This window comes from Drosophila bipectinata, chromosome 2L (assembly GCF_030179905.1).
Source record: "Drosophila bipectinata strain 14024-0381.07 chromosome 2L, DbipHiC1v2, whole genome shotgun sequence".
Classification (NCBI taxonomy): domain Eukaryota; kingdom Metazoa; phylum Arthropoda; class Insecta; order Diptera; family Drosophilidae; genus Drosophila; species Drosophila bipectinata.
The window spans coordinates 1,538,514-1,561,484 of record NC_091736.1 but is presented as its reverse complement, the minus strand read 5'-3'; the positions used below and the strand labels follow the sequence as shown (position 1 = coordinate 1,561,484).

General features: G+C 41.8%; 1 protein-coding gene across 1 annotated transcript; it reads right to left on the bottom strand.

Moving 5' to 3' along the window:
- Window positions 1-146: 146 nt before the first annotated feature.
- Window positions 147-1,912, bottom strand: LOC108131130 (putative inorganic phosphate cotransporter). Its single transcript, XM_017249861.3, has one exon. The coding sequence runs from the start codon at window positions 1,820-1,822 to the stop codon at window positions 377-379; it is 1,446 nt and encodes a 481-aa protein (XP_017105350.1). The 5' UTR covers window positions 1,823-1,912; the 3' UTR covers window positions 147-376.
- Window positions 1,913-22,971: the final 21,059 nt, after the last annotated feature.

Sequence of the window (22,971 nt, the reverse complement as noted above, 5' to 3'; positions counted from 1 at the left end):
GGGGAAAACCCCATTTTCAAGGGATGCCATCATGAAAAATGGACAAAAAAAATTCCAAATCTCAACCGAAGGGGTATGTCGACGGTTGCCCGAAGCTAACTTTCCCTGTTTTACGCAAATTTCTTCCAAACAAAAAACTATTGGTAAATGGTTAAAAAAAAATTGTATTTAAACAATATCTCTCAAATAGAGGTGGACAGAAAATTTTGTCATAAGGTTAATACTACTAAGTCATAAGATTCGTCCACCTGTCGTCCACAGTGATTTTTAAAAGTAAGTTATTTGAGGCGCAAAGTACAAATGATCTTTATCGATCACTAGCACTAGTCTGAGCCAGCATTTCGAAACACGAAGAATTCCAATAATTTCAGTTCCCTTATTTGGCTGGTTCTTCTTTCTTTTTGTTGGAGTTGGTGCCATCGTCGAATGGCTGGATTTCCCCAGATGCCCAGATGAGGTATACAATAACTGTGGCAGAGAGTATGCCGAGGGTCAGCCAGAACACAACGCGCCATTCAGTCATGTTGGCATTCGGGGTCAACAAGCCCGCTACGTAGGGAGATACTAAGCCAGCACAGGCAGCGATTCCGTTGGTCATGGCCATCAGGGTGCCAGCGTAATTGGGGCTCATGTCCAGGGGTGAAAGCTTCATACCAGCGTAGTAGGAGCCCATAGTACCCATTGCGAGGGTGAAGAGGATCACAACCAAGGGGCGATTACAGCCAGCGTAAGATGCAGCCACCATGAAAATACCCGGGCCGAAAGCAGCAATGGCAGTCATAATTTTCCGGGTATTGGTCCTGCTCAAGCATCCGCTTTTGATTATTGAATCGGAAGCACATCCACTGCCAACCGCCATTAGCCACATAACAACGTAAGGTATGGAGGAGTACAGTCCATTCGATTTGATAGAAAACCTCATGACGTTGGCCATGTACTTGGGCAAGTCCGCCACCATGACGAAGAATCCCCAGTCGTGTCCGATTTGACAGATGATTACCGATATCATGGGCAAGTTTGTGAGGATCGCTTTCCACGGAACCGGTGGTTTTTGCTTCGGTTGGGGAATCTCGTTCATAAGATATTCACGTTCCGATGGCTTGATAAACGGGTGGGAATGGGGGTAGCTGTAACACAGCAGTGTAAAAATGATAAACCACACGCACGCCGCCATTCCGAAAAAATAAAAGACCCAAGGCCAGTGGAACCTGTCGAGGATCAAACCAGATATTGAATTTCCGACTATGCTGCCCAAGCAGCATCCGCCCATGACCAGAGATCCCAGTTTTCCACGTTCGTTTGCTGGAACCCAGTTGGACACCATAACGCTCAGAGCTGGGAAGGTGGTGCCCTCGCCAAAGCCCATCAGGATACGTAGGGCAATCAAAGCATTAGCGCCTCCCAAATTAACACATGTAGGCGTCAAAAAGGAAAACAAAGCCGTCAATAAGATTCCCAGACTTAGGACCCATTTTCCTCCAAATTTGTCAGCCAAAATTCCGCCGGGAATATGGGTCACAACATATCCGATGTAGAATGAACCGAGGATAAAGCCTTGCAGTTTCTCCGACCATTCGTAGTCGCCGCCAGGCCGATGAGTGACCGAGTCTCCTTCCTCTGGTTTGCAAACCGCTTGCGAATGGTGGTTCGTGACGTTCTTCGGTACCACCAGCACCACGATGACCTGCGAGAGACAAACTCGCATTGTGTAGGCGTTCACAATGGCCAGGAATCCCATGATGGCCACAATAACACGTTGGGGGATAATGAAGCATTTCGAAAATTTTATGCCCCATTCTGGTTGATCTGGACGATCGGACATTGCATAAAATAAAATTGATTATTTTTTTTAAAACAAAAATTTTGTATTATGACTGAAACTTTTAAATAACATGTTTTCAATAAAATAAGAAGAGCAATGGTAACATGATCCATATAATATATGTGTTCCTTAAATTTCTATGGGGCTCGATAGTTATCGTCAACAATGGTTGAATGGTTGAATATATGGTTGAATGGTTTTCGATTATATTAGATTTCTTTGGATATTATAAAATTTAAATAATATATATCTTAAGTTGGGACTCTTAAAACCACCTTAATCCCTACCCATCCCATAACGAAGGAAAATCAGGAAATTCAGGATCCGCAGAAAAATCTTAAAGAGAAGGACGGCGTCGGGCCTGTTTCGCATTCTTTGGCTGCCACGCCCCTTTAGCTCCTACACCCCCTACACCCCCTGAAGCGGAGCAGCCGACGTGACATGTGACAAGAAGTTGCCTCGCCGTTGCTGCCACTGCTGCTGCTTGAACTGCAACAGCTGCTATTGCCTGATGCCACATCCTTGGTCCTGGCCACAGCTCCCCAAAAATGATGAATGTGCCAATGTTGCCGGGCTGCTGCTGTTGCCACATCCCGGGGCTTGGCCAGGATTTTGCACTACACTCCGGCAAAGTTCCTTGCCATCCAGGATAGAGACGGACGAAGTTTTGCGGCCACCGAGTTAGGGTCTATTTTTGGATTATTAGACAACATTTGGTGCAACATGAGGAAGCCCGCGACTGCATTCTGACACTAGAAACTTTGGCTAAAACTCGGCAAGTCCATCAACGGCACTGAAGTTTGTAAAAGTGTAGGAGAAATGGAGGCATGAATGGCCAAAATGGGCCACATTATGCCACAAATAGTTTGTGGCCTGCAGGAAATTAAACACATGTGTGGGGAAGGGAGTGAGCTCCCCATATGGACTGCACATTTTGATGGGAATTCTCCATTGTCAACCGAAAGATAATGAGCTATGAAGCGTATTTGATCCGACATCGGCTCATTGATGTTCTTTTAACGTTTAATTAAGCCAGTTCCATGCGAAATGTGCAGTGAGTGTTTCGTAATTTCCTCTGCATCGCATCGTCTGCAACATGTGTCCATATCCCGAGCCACTGCCATGTACTTTCATCGGAATTCACTAAGCGACTCCGAGATGGAGACAAAAGTTTGGCCTTTGTCTGAGTTTGTTCGGCAAACAATAGACGGCTATTGTTTGGCTTTTAGCAGCAACAAAAGCGAAAAGAGCCAAACAATTTAGATAGGACAATAAGCCAGAAGGAAATTAAATTGGCTGCTCCACTTTACAAACTACACTCTGAGCAAAGAAAGCTGTTTAAAACCAAATTAAAATTTCAAACGAATGAAAGAACTGAGCCAAGTTCGAATGAAAGTATAATTACCACTATTTTCCCACAAAAAGTAGAGCACTGGAAATGTAACGTCAGCTGAGTAAATTAATTCTAAATGTCGTGGTCGATAGTATTACATTTTTTAGTGGAATTTTATCCTTATCCTATAGTTTTACGAAATTATAACAAAAAGAGTACAGAACCCATTTAAATTTCTATAAACTTTGAGTTTCGAGGCACTCTGGAGAACTTGGAATCGATCGAGCACAAAAACCAAGGAAAACTTATTCAATAACCGTCACAATGTAACTCTGGGAAATATATTCAATAAATCAAATATTCCACAATGGTGCTCGGGCGGGCCAATTGAGTTCCTTGAATTGGACGTAGCAGAAAATCCGCTCAAGACGATGGCAACAAAATCTGTTATTCAGATTGACTTGCCACATTGAACATGCCACAAAGGCCTACCTCGAGGCCTTCAACAAAAACGCATATTTGCAGTTTTCCCTTTTTTTTTTATTTTGTATTAAATACTTTTTTTCATACAATTCTTTTATTTTTTTTTTCTTTGGCAAGGAAAAACAGCCCAGCAACTGTTCGCCAGAGAAATGAAGGAAAAAATGGGAAATCACATGCCGATTTTCAATTGAGCGGCGGAAATGTAACGGAAATAAATTTACATAAATACAATATGGTGCGTGCTTGTTGGTGCCATTTTATTTGCACAACACTCACACTCGCACACGCAGGAGGGTGTGTGTATGAGGATGCACACCCACACACCATGCCACACAGAAGAAACATATTTGCACTGAAGTGCGTATTGATTTGCGGCATATGCATGTAAAATGTTTTCTTTTTTGCGCCTCTCGAAATACAAAATAAATGAGAATTTAAAATGTTCCTAGCCTGTGGTCCTGTGGCACGGCATCTTCGTGACCTCTTTGTTTAATGCCAGCAAATATTTTCAGCACTTCGTGACCAAATTTTTTCTTTCGGGCCACTATCTTGTGTGTAAATATGGAACACACACACCTGAACTTTTGGTGGTTTTAACTGGCATTCGAATGGCGTCAGGTAGTTTTTTGCTGGCAGCCTGCACTATTTGCATAAGATAAAAGATGACAAAACGACCAAGACCCGGCGATGGATGGCTGAGTTAGGGCGTTCTTCTCCTCCAAGTGCTCTCCTAAATGCATTTTCCATAAAAGTCGTGGCAAAAACTCCAGAGCTCCGCCAAAGGAAAAGGCGATGGCGATGCTGATAAAGACAGCACATATTGAAGTGGACAGTGGAAAGGGACAAAGGGGGAACATGGCCGCTGTCGCCATTTTGTAGCATTTGCAACATACAAGTATATATGCATATGTGGTCGAGGAGCCAACCCGAAACCCTTGCAACACGGAGAACATGGCCAAAAGCTGAGACTACCAACGTGCTCTGGGCTCTGAAATTACATTTTCCATGCACGAATATTTCCCACGACCGGCGACTGCACGAAAATGCGCCAAGATTTTTTCGCTGTTGCCACATTTTGTTTTTACCCTTTTCCTTCACAATCGACATCCTTGCTGTACATTGGGCTTTATGTCAATCTTTGTAGCCACAAAAATGTATACCAATTTAATAGAAAAGTTAAAAAATATAGTATATTATTTATGCAGATTACAGGTTAAGAACTTTCTGATTTTTATACCTGTTACTCGTAGAGTAAAAGAATATATTTTTGGGACGCCACGCCTTGCCATTTTAAAAGGATTTTTGGCATACTGGATCCATATGTCTCGAAGGACCAAAACAAAAGAAGATCTTAGATGGTACATAAGAAGAAAAATAAAATCGAGAATCATATGGACCAGATACATACTTTTTCTAGTTAATACAAAAAAATTGTAATGAAAGAAGGCTAATTTTAAAAAGCTAATTTGTAAAGCTAACCTCTGGTTTGAAACCACTGTGCGTGTTAGTTTAAATGGCATAGAAATCGGTTCTACCACTCGTACGTTTGCCGTATTTTACAAATGCATTTGACATAAATTTTAAAAGGCTTAAGTGCCGAAGTCCTTGCCGCCAGCGCGCCTTGAGTTCTAGTGGCTCGATAAGCGAGTTGGGTTTTTTGGAGGAAGAGGAGGTCTTTAAACCATGGTTGGGTGAAGACATAAAATAGAGCAATTACGGCAAAGATCATAAATTATGCAAAGCCCGGCAACAAGTGTGCGATAAGCCCAGAAACCGGGCCTGCCTCAGGAAAGTGGGGATGTGGGGCAGGAACAGGACTTGTCTGACAATCATCACTCACTCGTGGCGCTCTCCACTCATCGCGAATTGAAATAATACGCCGGGAAGCGCCATCCCGCCCGCCACATCCACTCGCTTTATATATGGCTAGCAGATTGTACGTACTATTGCGAAAAGCAAGCTTGACACTCTAAGAACTGAGTGCAAGTCGTTTATCAACTGTCAACTGGGGAGAATGCATTCCAACAATGCCAGCTTGCCACCAGCCATGCAAATCGGATTTCCCCCTCCACTGCCAGGACATTAAGTGTGTGCGAGTTTCTCCCAACAAGACAATTTAACAGAAAAATCCATGCCCGACACACACATTTCGATGTGTGTGGCTTAGGGACTGGAAATTGCAGTTATGAATAAATACAGATAGGAACTTGATGCTTTCATGACTCTCCTGTTAAGCGTGTGGCATTTGCCGTTCTTAGCCATTTTTTCCTGGGCCTTCCTCTTCGAGGACTACGCCAGCTCGTACTTTGGCGTGTGGTGAGGCGTGTTATCGTCGGATTTGCATGCTTGCACAAGTCATAAATGTCAATTGGTGGGGCAACTCCAGCAGCCAAGGCAGGGGCAAGTGGTCGACCATCTACGTAAGTGGCAAGTAAGTGGAAATCGGTGCATATGGTGTCGAAATTATAGATGGATATCGCTAGCTAGATAGGGAAATCCTCTTAAAGGAAGCAGAAGAAATGCTCCTCTTAGATGTGGGCTTTAATCTGCAATATACCTTTGATTTTTTAACCACCTATCTCCTTTTAAACTTAACAAAATTACCTCTAAGAAAATCCTTCCCTTTAGATGTAAATTGGTTTGCTTTCCAATCGCAGTAGCTCCTTTAAGGAGTCAACCACAAAAATGTAGAGTGAGTTACATCGTTGGCCTCCCAAAGATGCCAGAATGAACTGATTTAAATGCTAAAGCGAACGATTATCATTTCGATTTTGTATAAATAGCACATGAATAATTCATTGGCACTTACTTATGCGCCATCAAAGTGACTTAGGGCTGCTCTGCCGACTCAACCCCCAAGGAGGCACTCCGGCAATATGATGGAGGCGGCTTATTGAACCCGAGTCGGGGGGAGAATACAATATTTGTCGCACACATTAACACCAGACGTCGTTTAGATGCCATAGTTTGATAGAGTCAACTTTTCGAATTAAAGTAATTTCCTGTTGTTCAACTTTAGCCCACATACACACTCCCAGAGTATACTTCCAAGACACCAGGAGTAGCAAAAGTTGTCACAATTGTTATTCCAACACGGAGGCAGCCAGAGATGAGAGTGAGATGGGGATAGGGAGCTGATAGAGACAGAGACAGATAAACACAAATTACTGTCGATTTCATTTTACGCCTTGAGCAGGAAAACTTTACTCCGCCGCGGAATCTCCGTCATTGTCGCAGGCTGAAGGCTGAAACGGATCCGGGAGTCGGTCCTGTGCTCTGTGGCATCTTCGTCCTGAAATTCGATAAGGCGACAGACACGACAGCGCTAAAACCTGGAAGCAATTTGTGCATAAACGTTCACGACGATAAAATTTGCAGTTTTGTTTATTTTTCTGACAGATGCCGCCGAGGTGGGGAGCTTGCCGGTGGCATTGAAAAGCTTTGAAATCCTGTTCTCGAGGTTTGTTCGAGGATGTTTCTTTTGGTTGAGCACGAATTAGTTTTTGATTTGTTTCTGTCCCGACATCGGTTTGGACAGGTGCCTGTTTGGTGTGTGAGGAGAAGCAACTTCGATTTGAGCTTCCGGCGAAGTGCATTTTTCAACAGAGTTTCCCTCAACTTGTTGAAGAATTAAAGTTCGTTTAGTTTTGGGTATTTAAAGCCTTACATGTTATGTGTCAGTATATGATTGATCCAAAATATCTTGTATCCAAAACAACCATTAGTCGCAGTTGCCACACCCCTCACAAAAGCCAACAACACATAATGGTAAATCAATAAACAACCGTCAAAACATTACAACATGGATCTGGGCATTTTTTCACGTACGCCGAACAACGTAAATTAAATTCGAATTGTGGACTAATGTCAATGGAAAATGGTTACACGGAATAACAGCCAACTCCCCACAAACAAGGCCAACAGGCTAAATCGTCAATCACACTCGCAATCAAAAAAGGCAACAACAGATGGCTAGAATGGGGTGCAAGAATTGCAACAAATGTGGGTGGCATGGGGTGATGTTGGATGATGGGGAACGCATTCGGTTGTCAGCTGAAAATTATAATTGATGCGATATTAATACGAAACCCATTTTACAGCCGCAACATTCGCAACTGATGACGATTGATGCGCTGCAGTCGCGGAAAAAGGCTTAGACCCTGGCCCATTGCCCCCCCCTTAGACACCGTACCATATCCTGGTCCTGTTGTGACACTCATCCTGCCCCGCTCCTTAAGCCCCGATGCTCGACTCTGACTGATGGCATGCGTCATTAATGTCGGCAATGATGTTGCTGACAAATACAGTAATGCCACACCCGAACACACAGCAGAAGAGCAACAACAGCTACAAATGGGACACAATTGTCATCAGGATCCTGGCTATGGCCATGGCTTTTTGTTTGCAGCTTCTGTGTCCAGTCCTCTTCGGTGTCCTGGCCAGTCTGCGGGTCCTGGTAATTAGATGAATGTGCCATAAATCATTTTCTAAATCATTTGTTGCTGCCCCCTCACAATTGCAACTGATGTTGATAGTTCCGATTGTCGTCTCTCCGGTTGTTGGTTTTTTTTTTCAATTCAATTATTTTCAGATGACTCGTTTAGACCAGAATCGCAATTGCCATCTAAATAAGCAAGTATCCTGTACAAGAACTAAAAAACAGTTAAAGATATTTGCTTATCACTTGTTTAAATCGATTTTAAGCAATCTTCTTCGATAGCCTTAAACATCTAGTCACTTTACCCCATCCACTGGCAAAAACTGCCTCGTCTCCATGCCCTTGGACAAACATGTTACTCATTATGCAAGTCACAGGCACAGGATTCAGGAGAAAGGACCCAGGCTACTGGCAGGAACACTCAGGACACAGGACTGGCACGATATTCCGCAGAACGATACACAATCCAAAACGCATATTACAATGAGCCACGCCCACAAGCAACTAACAAGACAAACAAGCCGGCAAACTGAGAGAGTCCTCGGCCAAACAAACAAACAAACAGGCCAAAGGGGAAAGTAGCCCGCAAGTCGCAGGACACCCAAGGATACCCCTGGAAGGAGGACATGCCAGAGAACCGGGTTGAACGGCAATAGCTGTTAATTGTGTAGAACAACGAAGAAAATTGCAGTGAAAACAAAATGAACGATGCATGGGAATGTCAAAGGGATCGGGAGCAGGGCGTGGTCGGGTCAAAGCTAAACTATAAAATACTGCGACACATCCAACAGATACGAACAACCAGGGCAACTGGCCGGCACCTCCCAGCCCAATGGACAATGGACAATGGACAGCGAGGGGCCAAGCTGATGGGAAATGCACTTTAAGTGCTAAAAGTCAACGCTTGAAGCTAATCGCCTTGGAGCTGACATTAATCGGCTTATGCAAGTGCATCTGGAAGGGCGACTCCATCTTAAAGATGCTTCGGTTCCCAGGAGATGCAAAATCCAAATGGACTGTAAACCGTTGAAGGGAAACCGCTTTTCATGTTAATTAAGCCCCAAAACAAGCACGATAGGTAGAACGAGATTCCGAGGATTTAGTTTATGCAGATTTATGATCGCCAAAGGACCCAAACCGGCCAAAACTGTGAAAATGCCCAAAATGCTCGAACAGCAAAACTTTTGCGACATTTCGACTATTGTGTCCGTCTAATGGAGACATAATTAATAGTTGCCAAAAGGTGAAATACTCGCACAAAGGTCGCCATGTGTGTGCCCCACACCTGGCATTGTTCCATGGAAATGTGGCAATGTTTTGTGACCTGGTTGCTCCGCCGCCTCGGAGAAAAGTTGTTCAGATAACATAATTATATTTCAGTTTTAATTGTAATTTATGAACATGCCAAGCCCTTGATTTATTGGTTGTATGTGCTATACCTAAGGACTACAATTTATTGAAACTGGCCATTGTTGAACTGAAACACCTGGGGGTAACTAAATTTCAGTTTATTGGACATTTTGTTTAAATTGTTTTAAAGTAGAGTTTAATTATATCATTGTACCGAGCTTAGTAAGACAAGCGACGGAGGAAAATTAAAAAATATTTATATTTCTGAACAAGATCTAAGACTAAGACTTGATATCTCATCAACGTTTCTTTTCTTATTTCCTATTTGATAGTATGATATTTGCGTTAATGGCCTTAAATAATATTTGCGTTTAAATATTAATTTTTAAATACTCAGCTATAATCATTTTTTGCCAATTGATTACTCATTATACCATATCAACTTTCGCGTGAGTTGTCATGGAAATTAAATGAGCCAATTATGGAATTTAAGCGAGAGAGACGAAAATATTTGCCAACTGTCAGCCGCAGACACTCGTGATCCTTATTAACCTACTCGAGCATTATTGACAAGTGACCGGACGTAGCCCTGGACGATGGTCCTGTTTCGAGCTCTAACCGACTTAGACAATGTCAACAAATCAATGGGAAGTACAAACACGACACAAAGGCATTGAGCTAATTAAATGGCGATTTATGTCAACGATAAGGATAATAATTGCCAGGCAAACAAATCAACACAGAATGAAATTTCTTTGGATTTTCTTTTCCTTTACGACCCGCAGCCAGAAATGCTGGTGTCGTTGCCTAATGATGTGATGGAGATTGGGGAATACACACTGAAAATAAAAATAATACAGATTTACAAATCAAGTATTTTAAAAACTGTGGGGAGAAGCTATTGTATAAAATTTAAAATCAAAACTTTTTGGAACAACATAGAGATAAATAATTTATAAATATTTAACAATAATGACTTGCAGTGTCTTTGAAAAGTAAATGACAAGGAAATGACGTCGAAAATATTGAACTACTTGCCGCCCATTGAACCAAGAAATGACGAAAATAAACTGAATTGAAGGCACGGCTGGAAATCAAACAGCCCGACCTCCTGTCCGCCCAGTGGACTGGCCTCCCACCCCGACCCAGTTAGATGCCATCCTTGTCGATGTCTGTATTTGGACAAGTTATCGTCAAGATGTTTCGAGTCATTGAAACAAAGGCCAGGCCAAGTCAATCAAACAAAGGGACAGTCGCCGGACTCATTTCTCATCTCCCGGATACTTTCGGGGCCCTCACCCGCCGATAAGAGCAAACAGACACTTTTGTATTTTAATGCCCATTGAACTGTGGGAAAAATGTCAACATTATGAGTCGATGATAGGCCAGTGAGGGGCAGATATTCCCGGAATTCGGGCTACCAACCGAAAAAAAACCCAAAGAACTGATTGTCCATCTCAGCGGGACGTCGGTCAGTCTACTTGCCCATTTTCTAAATCATCAATCTTGACGCCTCAACACTTTGCGGAGGCTGTGCCAGTTGTGAACTGTTGAGCCTTGATAAAGTTATAATATTTATTTGGTTTATTATGCCAACTGCTTGGATCTGCCTTAAGAAAGATGATACTCTTTTCAGCTATACTGACAGCTCATTTTTTGGGACTTCTACTGGGAATGGGAAGTGCGAAAAGTTTTTTTTAAATGGTTTGGGTATCTTGGAAAATTATAAACCCTCCATCTAACTCCATCTTAGCGAAGATATAGTGTCAAGAGTATACAAATAAGATCCCACACATCTTATTTATCAGCTCATCAATATTTTTATTACAAAGATAAGTCACCATCTATTTGAAGCTCAAGAATCCAACCTCCAACACAGGAGCGAAACATTTTTATCATCTCTGGCAGGAAGAAGGAGCAGCAGCAGGATCGACACCAGCGAACTGAACAAATGCCCTGTCAGAATTTATAAAAAAATGTATTTCGGCAAAAGTGAAAAATCATTCACATAACCGACACAGTCACACACTGAATCAGCCACCGGGCACACACACTTTTCATTGTCAAAGCTTTTTGGCACACGTGCGAAAAAATGGTAGAGATGGCTGCTATGCCAGAGATGGAGAACTTTAACACCATTCGGTTGTTGTCGCCCTCAGCTTTGTTGTTGTGTGTGTGCGGGGCTGTCATGCTATTTTGGCAACATTGTTACGTATGTCGACTAAATCGTTTCGGCTGCCTGGCTGTCTATCCCGGTACTTTCTTTCATTCAAACTCGCACCGACACAAGCCGACACCGGCAACGAGGTGTTAAGCCAGCGAAGCAAAGGTGTCGGGAACGGCGATTGTATTAACCTTATCGTAACTCTGATTTATGCATGTAAACACCCGGAGTGTTGTCTGTCAGGGAATCGAGCATCCCGTCAAGGGATTCAGCAGAGGTTGACTAATGAGTTCCCTGAAAACACAATACAGGTTGCGAATCGGAATGCCATTTCCATACAAATAAAATCAAGATAAACTGAGATATTTGTAGGGGTAATATTCGAGACATTTCCTTAACGATAGCTTCATTTCAATAACAATACACATATAAGATAGAAATTAACTTTGGAATGGATGATTTCAAAAATCAACTAGTTATGTAGGCCATACATTGCGAACTTTATTAATCGCCCATGTATTGCCTACTTAAACACATGATTTAAGTTGTATATTAAGAAGATAATATTCTTTGGAAGATATTTTCAACTTGGACGACTTTATATGGAGTTACTCAAAGTAGTACATCAAATGGTCAATTTTAAAAATGTTAACGACCCTTTAATGGATACTACTTAAAGAAACTGCCATCACTTGGGGTTCAACCTTTCCTTCAAAAGTGAATACTATAACTGCTGACCTCTGGTTTTCAGCTATTCAATTTATAGGGAAATTCACAAACCTTTTCACTCATAATCTTTTGTCTTAGCTCTCCCACTGATTTAGTAAATAACAGATTATAGTGAGCCTAAATAAATACGAATTTGTTTTCAACTGATAAGGTAGGAAAACAAAATATTAGGAATATGAAGAGATTTGCCAATGAAGTACAAGTATAAGTCTGATAACGTTTTTATTATGATAAAGTAATACATTGTATATTATATTGTTATATATATATACCTTTGCTTTAAAGTCGTTATAAATGACTTTAAAAATGTATTTTACATAATCCCAGCCGCCATGAGAACGAATACCAATGAATCTCAGGACATTCACAAACACAATAACGGCCGCGCTATATCCCAGAATCACACACAGACACACTCTCGGTTTAATAAAACAAAATCCTGCGGCGATAATTTACAACACGATTGTGCTTGGCAAATTGCTTTGATTTAAGCGCGCCAACGTGCCAGGACTGCTACCAGGACACACACACACACACACAGATACATCCTGTGCTCAAAAAAAGGGAATAAAAACAAGCAGTCAACATTGGACAAGGAAAACCAGCCACAAGATGCTCCTTTACACTCACACACCTACACACATCCTTACACTTGACTGGCAAGCCAGGACGAAGGCAAACCAATTCAACATCCGTTTGCCGCTAATTCACACGCACACTCACAGGAGCGGCAGGCATCCTGGCAGTAAGGATATATGAAATACGCGCAAATAACGTGTTAGGAAAATTGTGTGAAAATTGTTATATATATTATATCCGTACGGTGGAGCACTTGATATGATTTCTTATGCTCCATTCACTGCAAAAGGTGTTGAGCAGTTCCTGCTCACCCGCCCGCTTCATTTTTAAGCCAAAGGTTCTGAAAGTGGGTGCTCGTGGGTGGCTAAATGGCAGCCAAGGGATCGAAAATCATGGGGAATCCTACTTCATTCAAATTAAAATGTTTGGAAAACAATTTGCTAGGGCTTTTGGGTGAGCTTGCAGATAAGTGGCTTGTGGAATAGTTACACAGGTTACGAGAATATCTTTAAGTAGTTTTATTGGTTTCTGATTTCAATTTTGAGTAATAAATTGAACAGAGATTAAATTAAGATGCTGCCAGAAATCAGTAAGTATGGCATTTTATATATTTTATTTACACTTATATTTATGCTTGTATGCTTACTTGAAATAAATAACAACATTTTCAAGGGCCATCAATATAAATTTGTATTTATTAAGACTTTCTTTTAAATGAATTTAAATTAAAAGTATGATAAAAATATTTTTGTATAACAAGAAAATGACTACAAATCCTAGACAGAACTTTATTCCCCTGAATAGAGTCTGAGCAAATCCTAGTCCTCTGACAGTGCAGCCATGGCTTAAAGTCTACGGTGCAGGACGCAGGATGCTGGCTGCTGAAATCCATTTTACGGGTGCCAAGTGCCAGACCAAACCAAATGTCTGTAAACTTGCACGTGACTTTGGCACAACTTGCAATATTTGCAGCTAAGGCTAAAACCAAAACTAAGCTGCCAACAACAATGGGAGCGGAGCAAACTCCTGAAATCAAAACTAAAAATTCTGAAAGTCACATACCAGAAAGTTTTCCATGCAGGTATCGTAGACCCAACGGAAGACTGCCAAAGTCTGTGACTGTTTGCTTAAATGATTTCGCAGTTTCGTTCCTTCTTTTCGTTTTTTTTTCCTATTTTTTGTTTGCAAAAGTACTTGTTTCTTTTTTTTTTGTGCCGCATAAAAACTAATATTGTGCAGTAAGTTTATTGGAATTTGGGGCGAAGAGAAACTTCTAACAGGTAGTATCTTGTAATTTTATGGAGTTGGCAAGGACACACCAGGATGCAAGGATGGGGCGTTGCAAGACGACATTGGTTTATGGAAATCGCTGCCGAAAATGTCGTAAAATCAACGCAGACCACGCATACGAAAAATGGCGTTAAACTCCTCGGGCAACTTCTGCGACGGATTTTGTCTTGCGGTTAGTTTTTGGGGAAGGAGGGCAGCTCTGCGGATGACACTGCCAAGAAAAGCTCACAAAAAGTACCCCAAAATTGTTATCCACATTAAACAGGGCACCGCAACTTTTCGGCAGTTGCGTATCCGACGGATTCCGGACTTACGTGATGCGCGTTTGGCATGCAGGACACGTGGGTCCTGGTCCTATCGATGGGTATTTTCGTTGGCTGCGCATCGATGGCTCTAATTAATGTTTAAATTGTGACTTTTATTATTCAGTGGCTGCGTCGGCACGGGACGTCCGGTTGGGCCATAAAAACTAAGCATCGCACGGTGAAATGATTTTGTCGTCCTGGGTGCTCAATGGCCGATTTTGTGCAGTTAGTCATGCCACAGAATGAACTCGTGCTTATTCGAAATTTAGGTGAACAAACGTTTAAAAAATAAATATAAAAAATCCGACCCGCTTTAGTTTGAAGCTGTTTCGATATTAAGTCTCTCAGTTGAATTATTTAACCGAAGCCCAATTGAGTTGATTAAAGCTTAATTTTAAGCTAGCAGCCGGAGAATTGGGCAACTCATCGAAATGATGAATGACCATTCGTTAGCGAAGTGGTTGTTCCTTCGGCATTCTTGCAGCACATTTGAATGGAAAGGAATTGAAACAGGACACGGGTGGTTATGGCGGGTGGGATCTGTCAAGTGGCTGCGCTGACTCTGTCAAAAAGGAAACGATATCAAGTGCTTCAATCAAGTCAAACTTGCAATATAAATTCAAACATTTTCAATTCAATGCGTTTTTGTGGTTGTTGCCACTCAAGCATTGGCATTTCCATGAATATTCCTCCCCGGCCACCCGACTTCTCCCCTTGGCGATATCGTCCTTGCTTTTCCCTCTATCTCCGTCTCCCTTACTCGCTACTTCTATCTCTCTTACTCTTTGCCTATGGGATCCTGCCAAATTGCAGCGTTTCAATCAAATTGTAGCTCCGTCTGGTTGATGCCATTTTCCCCAATTTTTTTTTTTGTTTTTGTGGCAACATTTACCTGGGCAAGCACATTGCAATTCAAAACCACTACCGCCTCTTCATCCCAGCCACGCCCACCACCCAACGTCCCGCCCAACGCCCTACGCTCTACGCCCCACGCCCATCGGCCAGCCGCGGTCAATGCAATAAATTGGATTTGATTCCGGCTCCGAGTTTACTGAACAGGTAACTTTATTCTTATTATTCCTTATTACTATTATTTGTATTCCTAACCTCTGACCTAACAAGGCATTTAATTGAATTGTATTTGCCGAATTCCGGTTGAATTTTATGTTGGTTTTCCAGTTTTATTGAAAATACACTCAGAAATAAAATAAATCACAAAAGCCACACTCACCGCAGACATAAGAAATTAATTAAATTACACAACATAGATATTATCGCATAATCTGAGAATTATGAGAACAAAACCGAAATCATTTAAGCCAACTTCCTACTTAACCTTAATGGCGTACAACCCTCCACACAGGACTCTTTAATTTCCTTCTTATCCCCCCGAACGTATGTAGCGCACACACTTTGGCTGCCACAACTTGAGTTAATTTAATAAATCTTGAACAACTGAATAAGCTTTAAATTAATGACCCTGTAAAGTTCATATAAATTATTGCCTTATCTCCAGTATCCACCCCCCAGGCCGCCGCCCATCTGGCAGCTGACACGTGGTGGCACAATATGCCGGGCATACGAGCTTTGGCCCAGCGGCTCCCCCGGCCTCCACATCCACTTGCCACATCCCTTCGATGTGTTTCCAAATGACTTCTCATTTCCAATGCCGACAGCCACAGAGACGGAGTCGGCGGCAGAGGCAGCGGCTGGAGCAACACATTTTTATTCCTTCCGAAATCAAATTTGTATCAATTACAATTGCATTAACATATAATTTGTGAGCGGCTCGGATTTCGCAGCAGCTGGTTGGAACTCCACAGCTAACGCTCAACTGGAAGGAGTGAGGGCGATTTGTAGGATTCTTGGCTTTAAGACAGAAAGTTAAAACTTAGAGATTGAAAATATAGTACTCCACTTTTTAAAATAGTCTGTAAAAGAATCTTTGGCATTAATCCTACCTAAAACCAGAAAAACTTTTTACTTTTCGATATTTATTCGAACATTAGACATGTATGGTATTATTATTACCATGCATTTAATTTATGCTTTTCAAGAACGTCTAACTCCCTCCCTTCAAAAAACAGAACACTATTGATAGTAAATCCTAATTTTGAAAGCATTTCGCTTTAATTACTGAAAAATCAACAACAGCTTATACTAGTATTACTACATATGATGAATTTAAATGGTTTTCACATAAGCAAATCCCATTGGATCATTTCGAATTCCATGTGAATTACCAATAACTATATTGCTTAAATAAGCTTAACCGACGAGCTTGCCCAGAGTGGCCAACACCCTTTAATATTCGAAGAAATTTCATTGTTTTCCCTAAACAGATTACAAAGCCAATTCTGCGCTCAGCAATTAAAGTCAGCTTTACCAGCACAATCATTACAAACTTAATTATGGCTTTACCGAATTATGTTGGCCTCAATGTAGGCTGATTGAATTTTGCAAGCATTTTCGATGGGCGAACAATACTCCTTATGCTCAAAGTTTCTCCTGGCCAATAACAAATTAGCAAATCAAACCTTCGGGCACCTTCGCACCAGCTGCGGCACAAAATCAACAGAGGAGGCACGAAGTTGGCTCCAGTAGATTAAAGTGCAAACAATGCCCTGGTTGGATCCTCGCTCCTTGGCCAGGGAGTGAATGGCGACCCAATTTCCATATGCGGCAGATGGCGGTTTTTGGCTTAACTAGCCAAAACTTGGCTCCAAGTTTGCGTGCCAAGTTAAACAAACCACTCCGGCTGAAGCCTGCCACATGGCGAGAAAGTATTGGTGGCGTTCTAGGTTCTGGAAGGAAGTGCAAGCTCATACACACATGAACTCCTTGGGGCATCTCTCGGCTAACAGCTCAGGAGCTTAGTTCTATCTCCAGTTTCCCGGGCCGAGGTCCCACTGCGGCTCCAGCCAAACACAGACAAAACTTGGCGACCACAAAAGCACTGAACGCCAGCAGCTAATATTATTGAATAAAATTGAATTTCGCCAGCAATGTTCGCCGTTGCCGAATTATTAAAACATGACTCCGGGTCTCTGGTTTTCCGGTTCAGTTAGGTTTCTTGGCCAGCAATTTCGTTTGCGGCTTGGCATGCCTTTCGTTGCGGTGCGCCACTTTGATAATTCAATTAAATTTTGAAGTAGAACTTACAGCAAAACGGAAGACGGCAAATTGCAATACTTTCGCAATTATGCGGAACAATTGGGTCTAACATCTTATAGCTGGAGGCGAAATAGAGCCAAGTTACCACAGAGAATTTCACTCTGGAATTTGTGTTAGTATCCAAGCCAAATAAGGAGGTGTTTTTCAGTCCTTTAATAAAATAAACTCAAGTTCTATAACACATTTTGTACTTAAATTACCATCGAACTTAGAAAAATTTAAAATGCTAAGCTCTAAGATATCAATACAAAGACAATAACAAGCAAAGGCAAAGGATTATCGGATTATGTAAAGGGAGAAATATAATCCGTCCGAAAATTATGTCATTGCTGCACGAACAAAAATTATGGCTTAAGACACAGTATTTCTATTCAGTCATTTTTATTAAAAAAGCTTACATTTTCATTACATTTTCAGTGTACGTCAGCCTTTGATAATAGAATAATTAACACACTTAGGCCATAATGTGAGCCAGACATCTAAAGTCCTTACTAAAGTAATATTTTCAATAAAAAAACACATCAAAATTTTGTTTTCCCAAACTTTTCTGACATACTATTTTTTTATAAATGCAATACTAACTTTTATCAATAGAACTGGCTGCCCAATTGAATATCCAAAGGCAGCTCAATTTCCACTTTTCCATTTCCATTCACCAGCTCAAAGTAAATATCCAACTGTAAATCCACAAATCAAATGCAATCAATTCAAATTTCACACTTCAATATTCATTAGAAATTTATTTTGCATTTTACAACTGCACTGTGGCTGAAACCGCCAAAGGCAATCGCCTGCCTGGATGGTTGAATGGAGAGAACGGTGTTCCAGTCCCAGGACCCAGTGCCTTGGCATTCCCCAGCTCGGCAACGTTGCTCCATCGCAGGAAACGAACGTAAAAAATTGCACAGAATTTTCAGCAAAATTAGCTGCCAATTGTTTTCAACGCTCAGCATCGACATTCAACTGATAAATTGAGGAACCAGCGGGCAAAACGGATCCGGGCGGAAATTGTGCTAAACCAAGCAAGAAATTTCGAATTGCCAACAGCTGCGCTCTTGTTTCGCCATCTCGGTGGCACAATCTCGGTTGCAGCATGCCTTTAAGTGGGATGCTTTAATGCTGCTGCCTAATTTATGCATAATTTATAACAATTAAAGCAACCAAGACTTCGCATGGCCAACGTGGCGGATGAGCAATGAAAAACAACGGGCAGCTGGGCAAAATGTCAGGCCAAAGGTGAAACCCAAACACACACATATGGTCACTATAAAAGTAATACATACAGCACGGTGCATATTCATGTGTGGATAAATATGTTTTTGTGTGCCGTAGTGCAGTGCATATAACTTAATTATGCAGAAATGTAAACGTGGCAGCAGCAGGGTTGCCAAGTTTCTCCGCTTGAGGTCCTTCTGTAAGCTCAAAGCTCTCCTCTGGCTTCGGCTCTAGTTCTGGCTTTCTGTGTCAAATACCGACCAATGGAACTATGGAATGTGCTCTCAAAATTATGAAAATTATTAATGTAATTGAAAGTTCAACTCGATTAGGTAAACAAATTTAAAATTCTGAAAACTATATGACCAGAAAATTTCATTATGGCCTTAATTAGATTCATTTTTTTATCAAAGACAAACATTAATATTAATCCATTTTTATTAAGATTTGGTTTGACTAGCCACATAAAATTGCACACTACTTCGCATTCTTTTTCTGAGTGTAATAATTTAGTAAGCTGCCCATAAATCATATTTAAGAACAAAAAAGAAATCCCTAGCTGAGATTTTGATTTTTTGAAGAAACTTTCTTTTTGAAAAAGGATTTGCTTGCCTGTGCAGCCGCAAAGTCAAATGTGGTCACTTTTTTCGCTTTCGAAATATACTATCCAACTGTGCCGCAAACCACCTGACCTGACCTGTGGTACAGATATTTGTTGTGCCCCACAGCTCTGCCCTGGCTGGCATATAAATTATGCACACAGACAAAATATTGCGGGGCCTGGGAAAAAAGAGGTCCTTTCAACTCCTAAATGAGACTTAGGGCGTGCGGTGCAACTTATAATTCTTGCATGAAAATTGCAGCAGCCTAAATGCCTTGTATGTGATAATGAAAATATATGAGTGACAGGCACGGCAGGCAGACCTTTCCGGTGGCCGGTGAAAATGTAGCATCATGTATTTTTAAAGAGCACTCTCTTTCAACCGCAGAAACCTCAACTTCTACCGATATAGACTTGATTCCTGCTCCCGACGGCGTAATATATTGATAAACATTAAAAGCCAATCAGCGTAATGGGTTGTGAAGTGGAGTTGGCTTCTCGCCCTCTGGCTTCGCGTACTTCGTTTTCAACAGCTCATAAAATTGCAATTGACTTTGAGCAGCCTCTTCACTTTGCCCAGAATATTGCTACCGACTTCGTCCTTCGTCGCAATCAAAATGTCGCAGTCACATATGTGCTTAATTAAGTGTATAAATTGATATTTGGAGCGGGTTTATGACTGCATTGCAGTCGTGTCCCCGATAGCGTTAAGTGCCCTGCCAATGATGTACTTATCCGCACTTAATTGCAAATTAATCCGCACTTGCGGGAAACTGCTTGAGAGTGTGAAAATCGAAGTAGTTTAAAGAAGTTACAGGGAGGACTTATAAATATCTACTTATCTCTTCTGTTTCTGGTTAAGGCAACCACAATTGATACTCAAACAACAACTCCAGAGATGGGCAAGAAAAATAGACAACTATTTAGCATACCACGTAGCCTCTGAAGGAAATTTAATTAATTTAGTCTGCACATTTAAGCCATAAACTCGAAAGTTACGAGTACTTTCGCCAGCTGCAACTACTTCATTATGTGACTGATGATGTACAGCGGAGCTCCGAGGAAGTTATCAGGCAGAAAGGCTTTTTTGTCCGCTCCCTTGGCTATCTAGCTAGTAGCTATCTGGCCGGGCTTTGTTTCAGCGCGCGAAAGGATGGTCGAGAGCCGGACGTACTGAGGCATCCAGCTTGTCTTTATGGCTGCCAAGTAGCTGCAAACTTTGCGACGGAAGGCAGGAAGTAGAACGACAAAAAAAATATTGGCATATAAAAAGTTTTTTAATGAATGGAATTAGTGTTTGAGCTGCACCGACTTTGTTAAATCGTCCGAGCAGCGTCTCGGAAGTCCACTCAGAGCACTCTTCTCCTCCATCAGCCACCAGTGACTACGTCAACTTGCCTCTTGGCCAGCCAGCCAGCCAGCCAGCCATCAACATCAGCGGTAGTAGCTTCTGCTGGTCGTGTAAGACTGGCTAACAAAATTAGCGCTTATTAGTGCCAGTTGGTCAAAGTTTTCTGTGATTTTTTCTTTTCGGCTTTTTCCACACTTTGGCTCGTTATTCTTTCTGCCATAATTTCCCCAGGGTGCGTGCACCAAAAGTCATTCTCTAATTGTTTCAAATGGACTTTTTACTGGCTTGGATGTGCCACTAAATAGTGCAGTTTGAAGGGAAATTTAAAGGGGTCTTAGATGTTTCGACTAAAAATCGACAAGACCTGCTTGAAATTTTCAATGCGGCTTTATCTTTAAGGAATGTGTGCAGGCAGAGGGACACGTCTTGCATTATAATCGTAGATCTTGTTGAAGGTAACCTGAGGCAACCACAACCGAATAATGAAAGGGACCAAAAAAAGAGACCAAAGCCAACCGAAAAAGCCGCAAAAATATCAATGAACAATCGATGCTGCAGACTAACCACAGACCGAGCATCCCGCCTCACACTTTACCTTAGTGGCGGGGAAAAAGCAACTATCGATACAGATACAGATACAGATACATGCACGTCTTGCAGATACAGATACCGTTACATTCTACAGGGACAAGGCAGGACGCGGCAAGGAGCGGTGGCGACTCTGAAGTCGTCGCAGTGAATTTGTAAAATACGTGACAAACATTCCCAATTTGGTGGCTATCTTTGCTGCCTTCGCTCCCACTTTTTGTCATCTGACTACCAAGCCCTGTTGTTTTCATCTGCTCTGCTATTTACAATTCAATTGTTCTAATTTCGTTTCGCTTGGCTCGATATAACAAAAAAATGAAGTTCAATTGAATTGACAGTCCCGAAAGTTAAATGCTTGGCTACAGTTTTTGGCCAGCTGTGTAGTTTGCAACCCTTTTCCTTATTTTTTAGATATTTGTTGGATCTTTCTTGTCCAAATTGATTTATTTTCGGTGTCTGTTAGGTGCTTTTTTTTGCCACCATTGTCAGTTCGTATCTTTCCGAAGCTTTTATTGTCTGGCTGACCACAGTTTGTGGTCTTGCCGGTTATAAATTTATTTGTAATATTTTTTTCTGCCACTTTAAATGGCAGCATAAATTCAAATTTATTACGCGTTGATATCCGTTGGCCGCTTCGAGATTATGGACGTGGAAAAGCTGGTTCGGATTATAGTTTTATTGGGACTTGTTTTGCAAAGTAATTGAATTTATTTAACACGCATATACTCCTATGATTAGCACAAAAAATGCATTATTTAAATAGCGGGACAGTCGTCCACTTACGAGCACCTGTCGCCGTCAGCTTTGTACTTCAGGCGTTAAGTATACGCCCCAGTGGCTATCAATTGAACAGATTTGCAGTCGAGTGGAGAAACTTTTAAACAAAAGGCAGAAAGGAGTAAAAAGTGCTCGCTACAGCACATTTCAGCAACAGGAACAACTGCTGTTAAATGGCAACGACATCTGCCATATGTTTCAATGAATGGGCTTAAAAGAGTTTGGTAACAAACAAAAAAAATAAAAAATCAACAACTGCAGGGGCATTAAGTGTATGTTCGTTGCCACTCGAGGGGAGGGTGAAATGGAGCACAGAGCCTGGCAATTGTGTGTTGTGCTCGCCAAGTGCATTATTGAGTTTTAACGCTTATTTCATTGCAGCTCCGCAAAAATGCGAGAAAAAAGGTTTCATTTCGTGCGCGTTTAAACGTAATATGGGCCTTAAATGACTGCACCCTGCGCTGTGCCCTGCCCCATGGCCCACCTCTCAGCCACGCCCCCTCAGCCACCTGGGAAAGGCGCTTAATGTGCTTACACAACCAGCTGGCGGATGCAGCTGCCCCTGCTCCTGCGCCTTCGTGTTTCGGGCTCTGGCTTTGGCTCTTAACTGCTGAGGTGACTTAAGCACGGCGAAAGCCGTTAAGGTATTTATGGTCATCAGGAGTGGCCCGGAGTCAGAAACGCAGTCAGACAGAGTCAGTCTGTGGGGGGAAATCCATTAATAACCATCGGATTCTAAGAGAAGTGTTAGTATATATGTATATGAATGTAT

Coding starts and splice junctions, on each gene's coding strand:
- LOC108131130 (XM_017249861.3), bottom strand. CDS start 1,822: ATGTCCGATCGTCCAGATCAACCAGAATGGGGCATAAAATTTTCGAAA.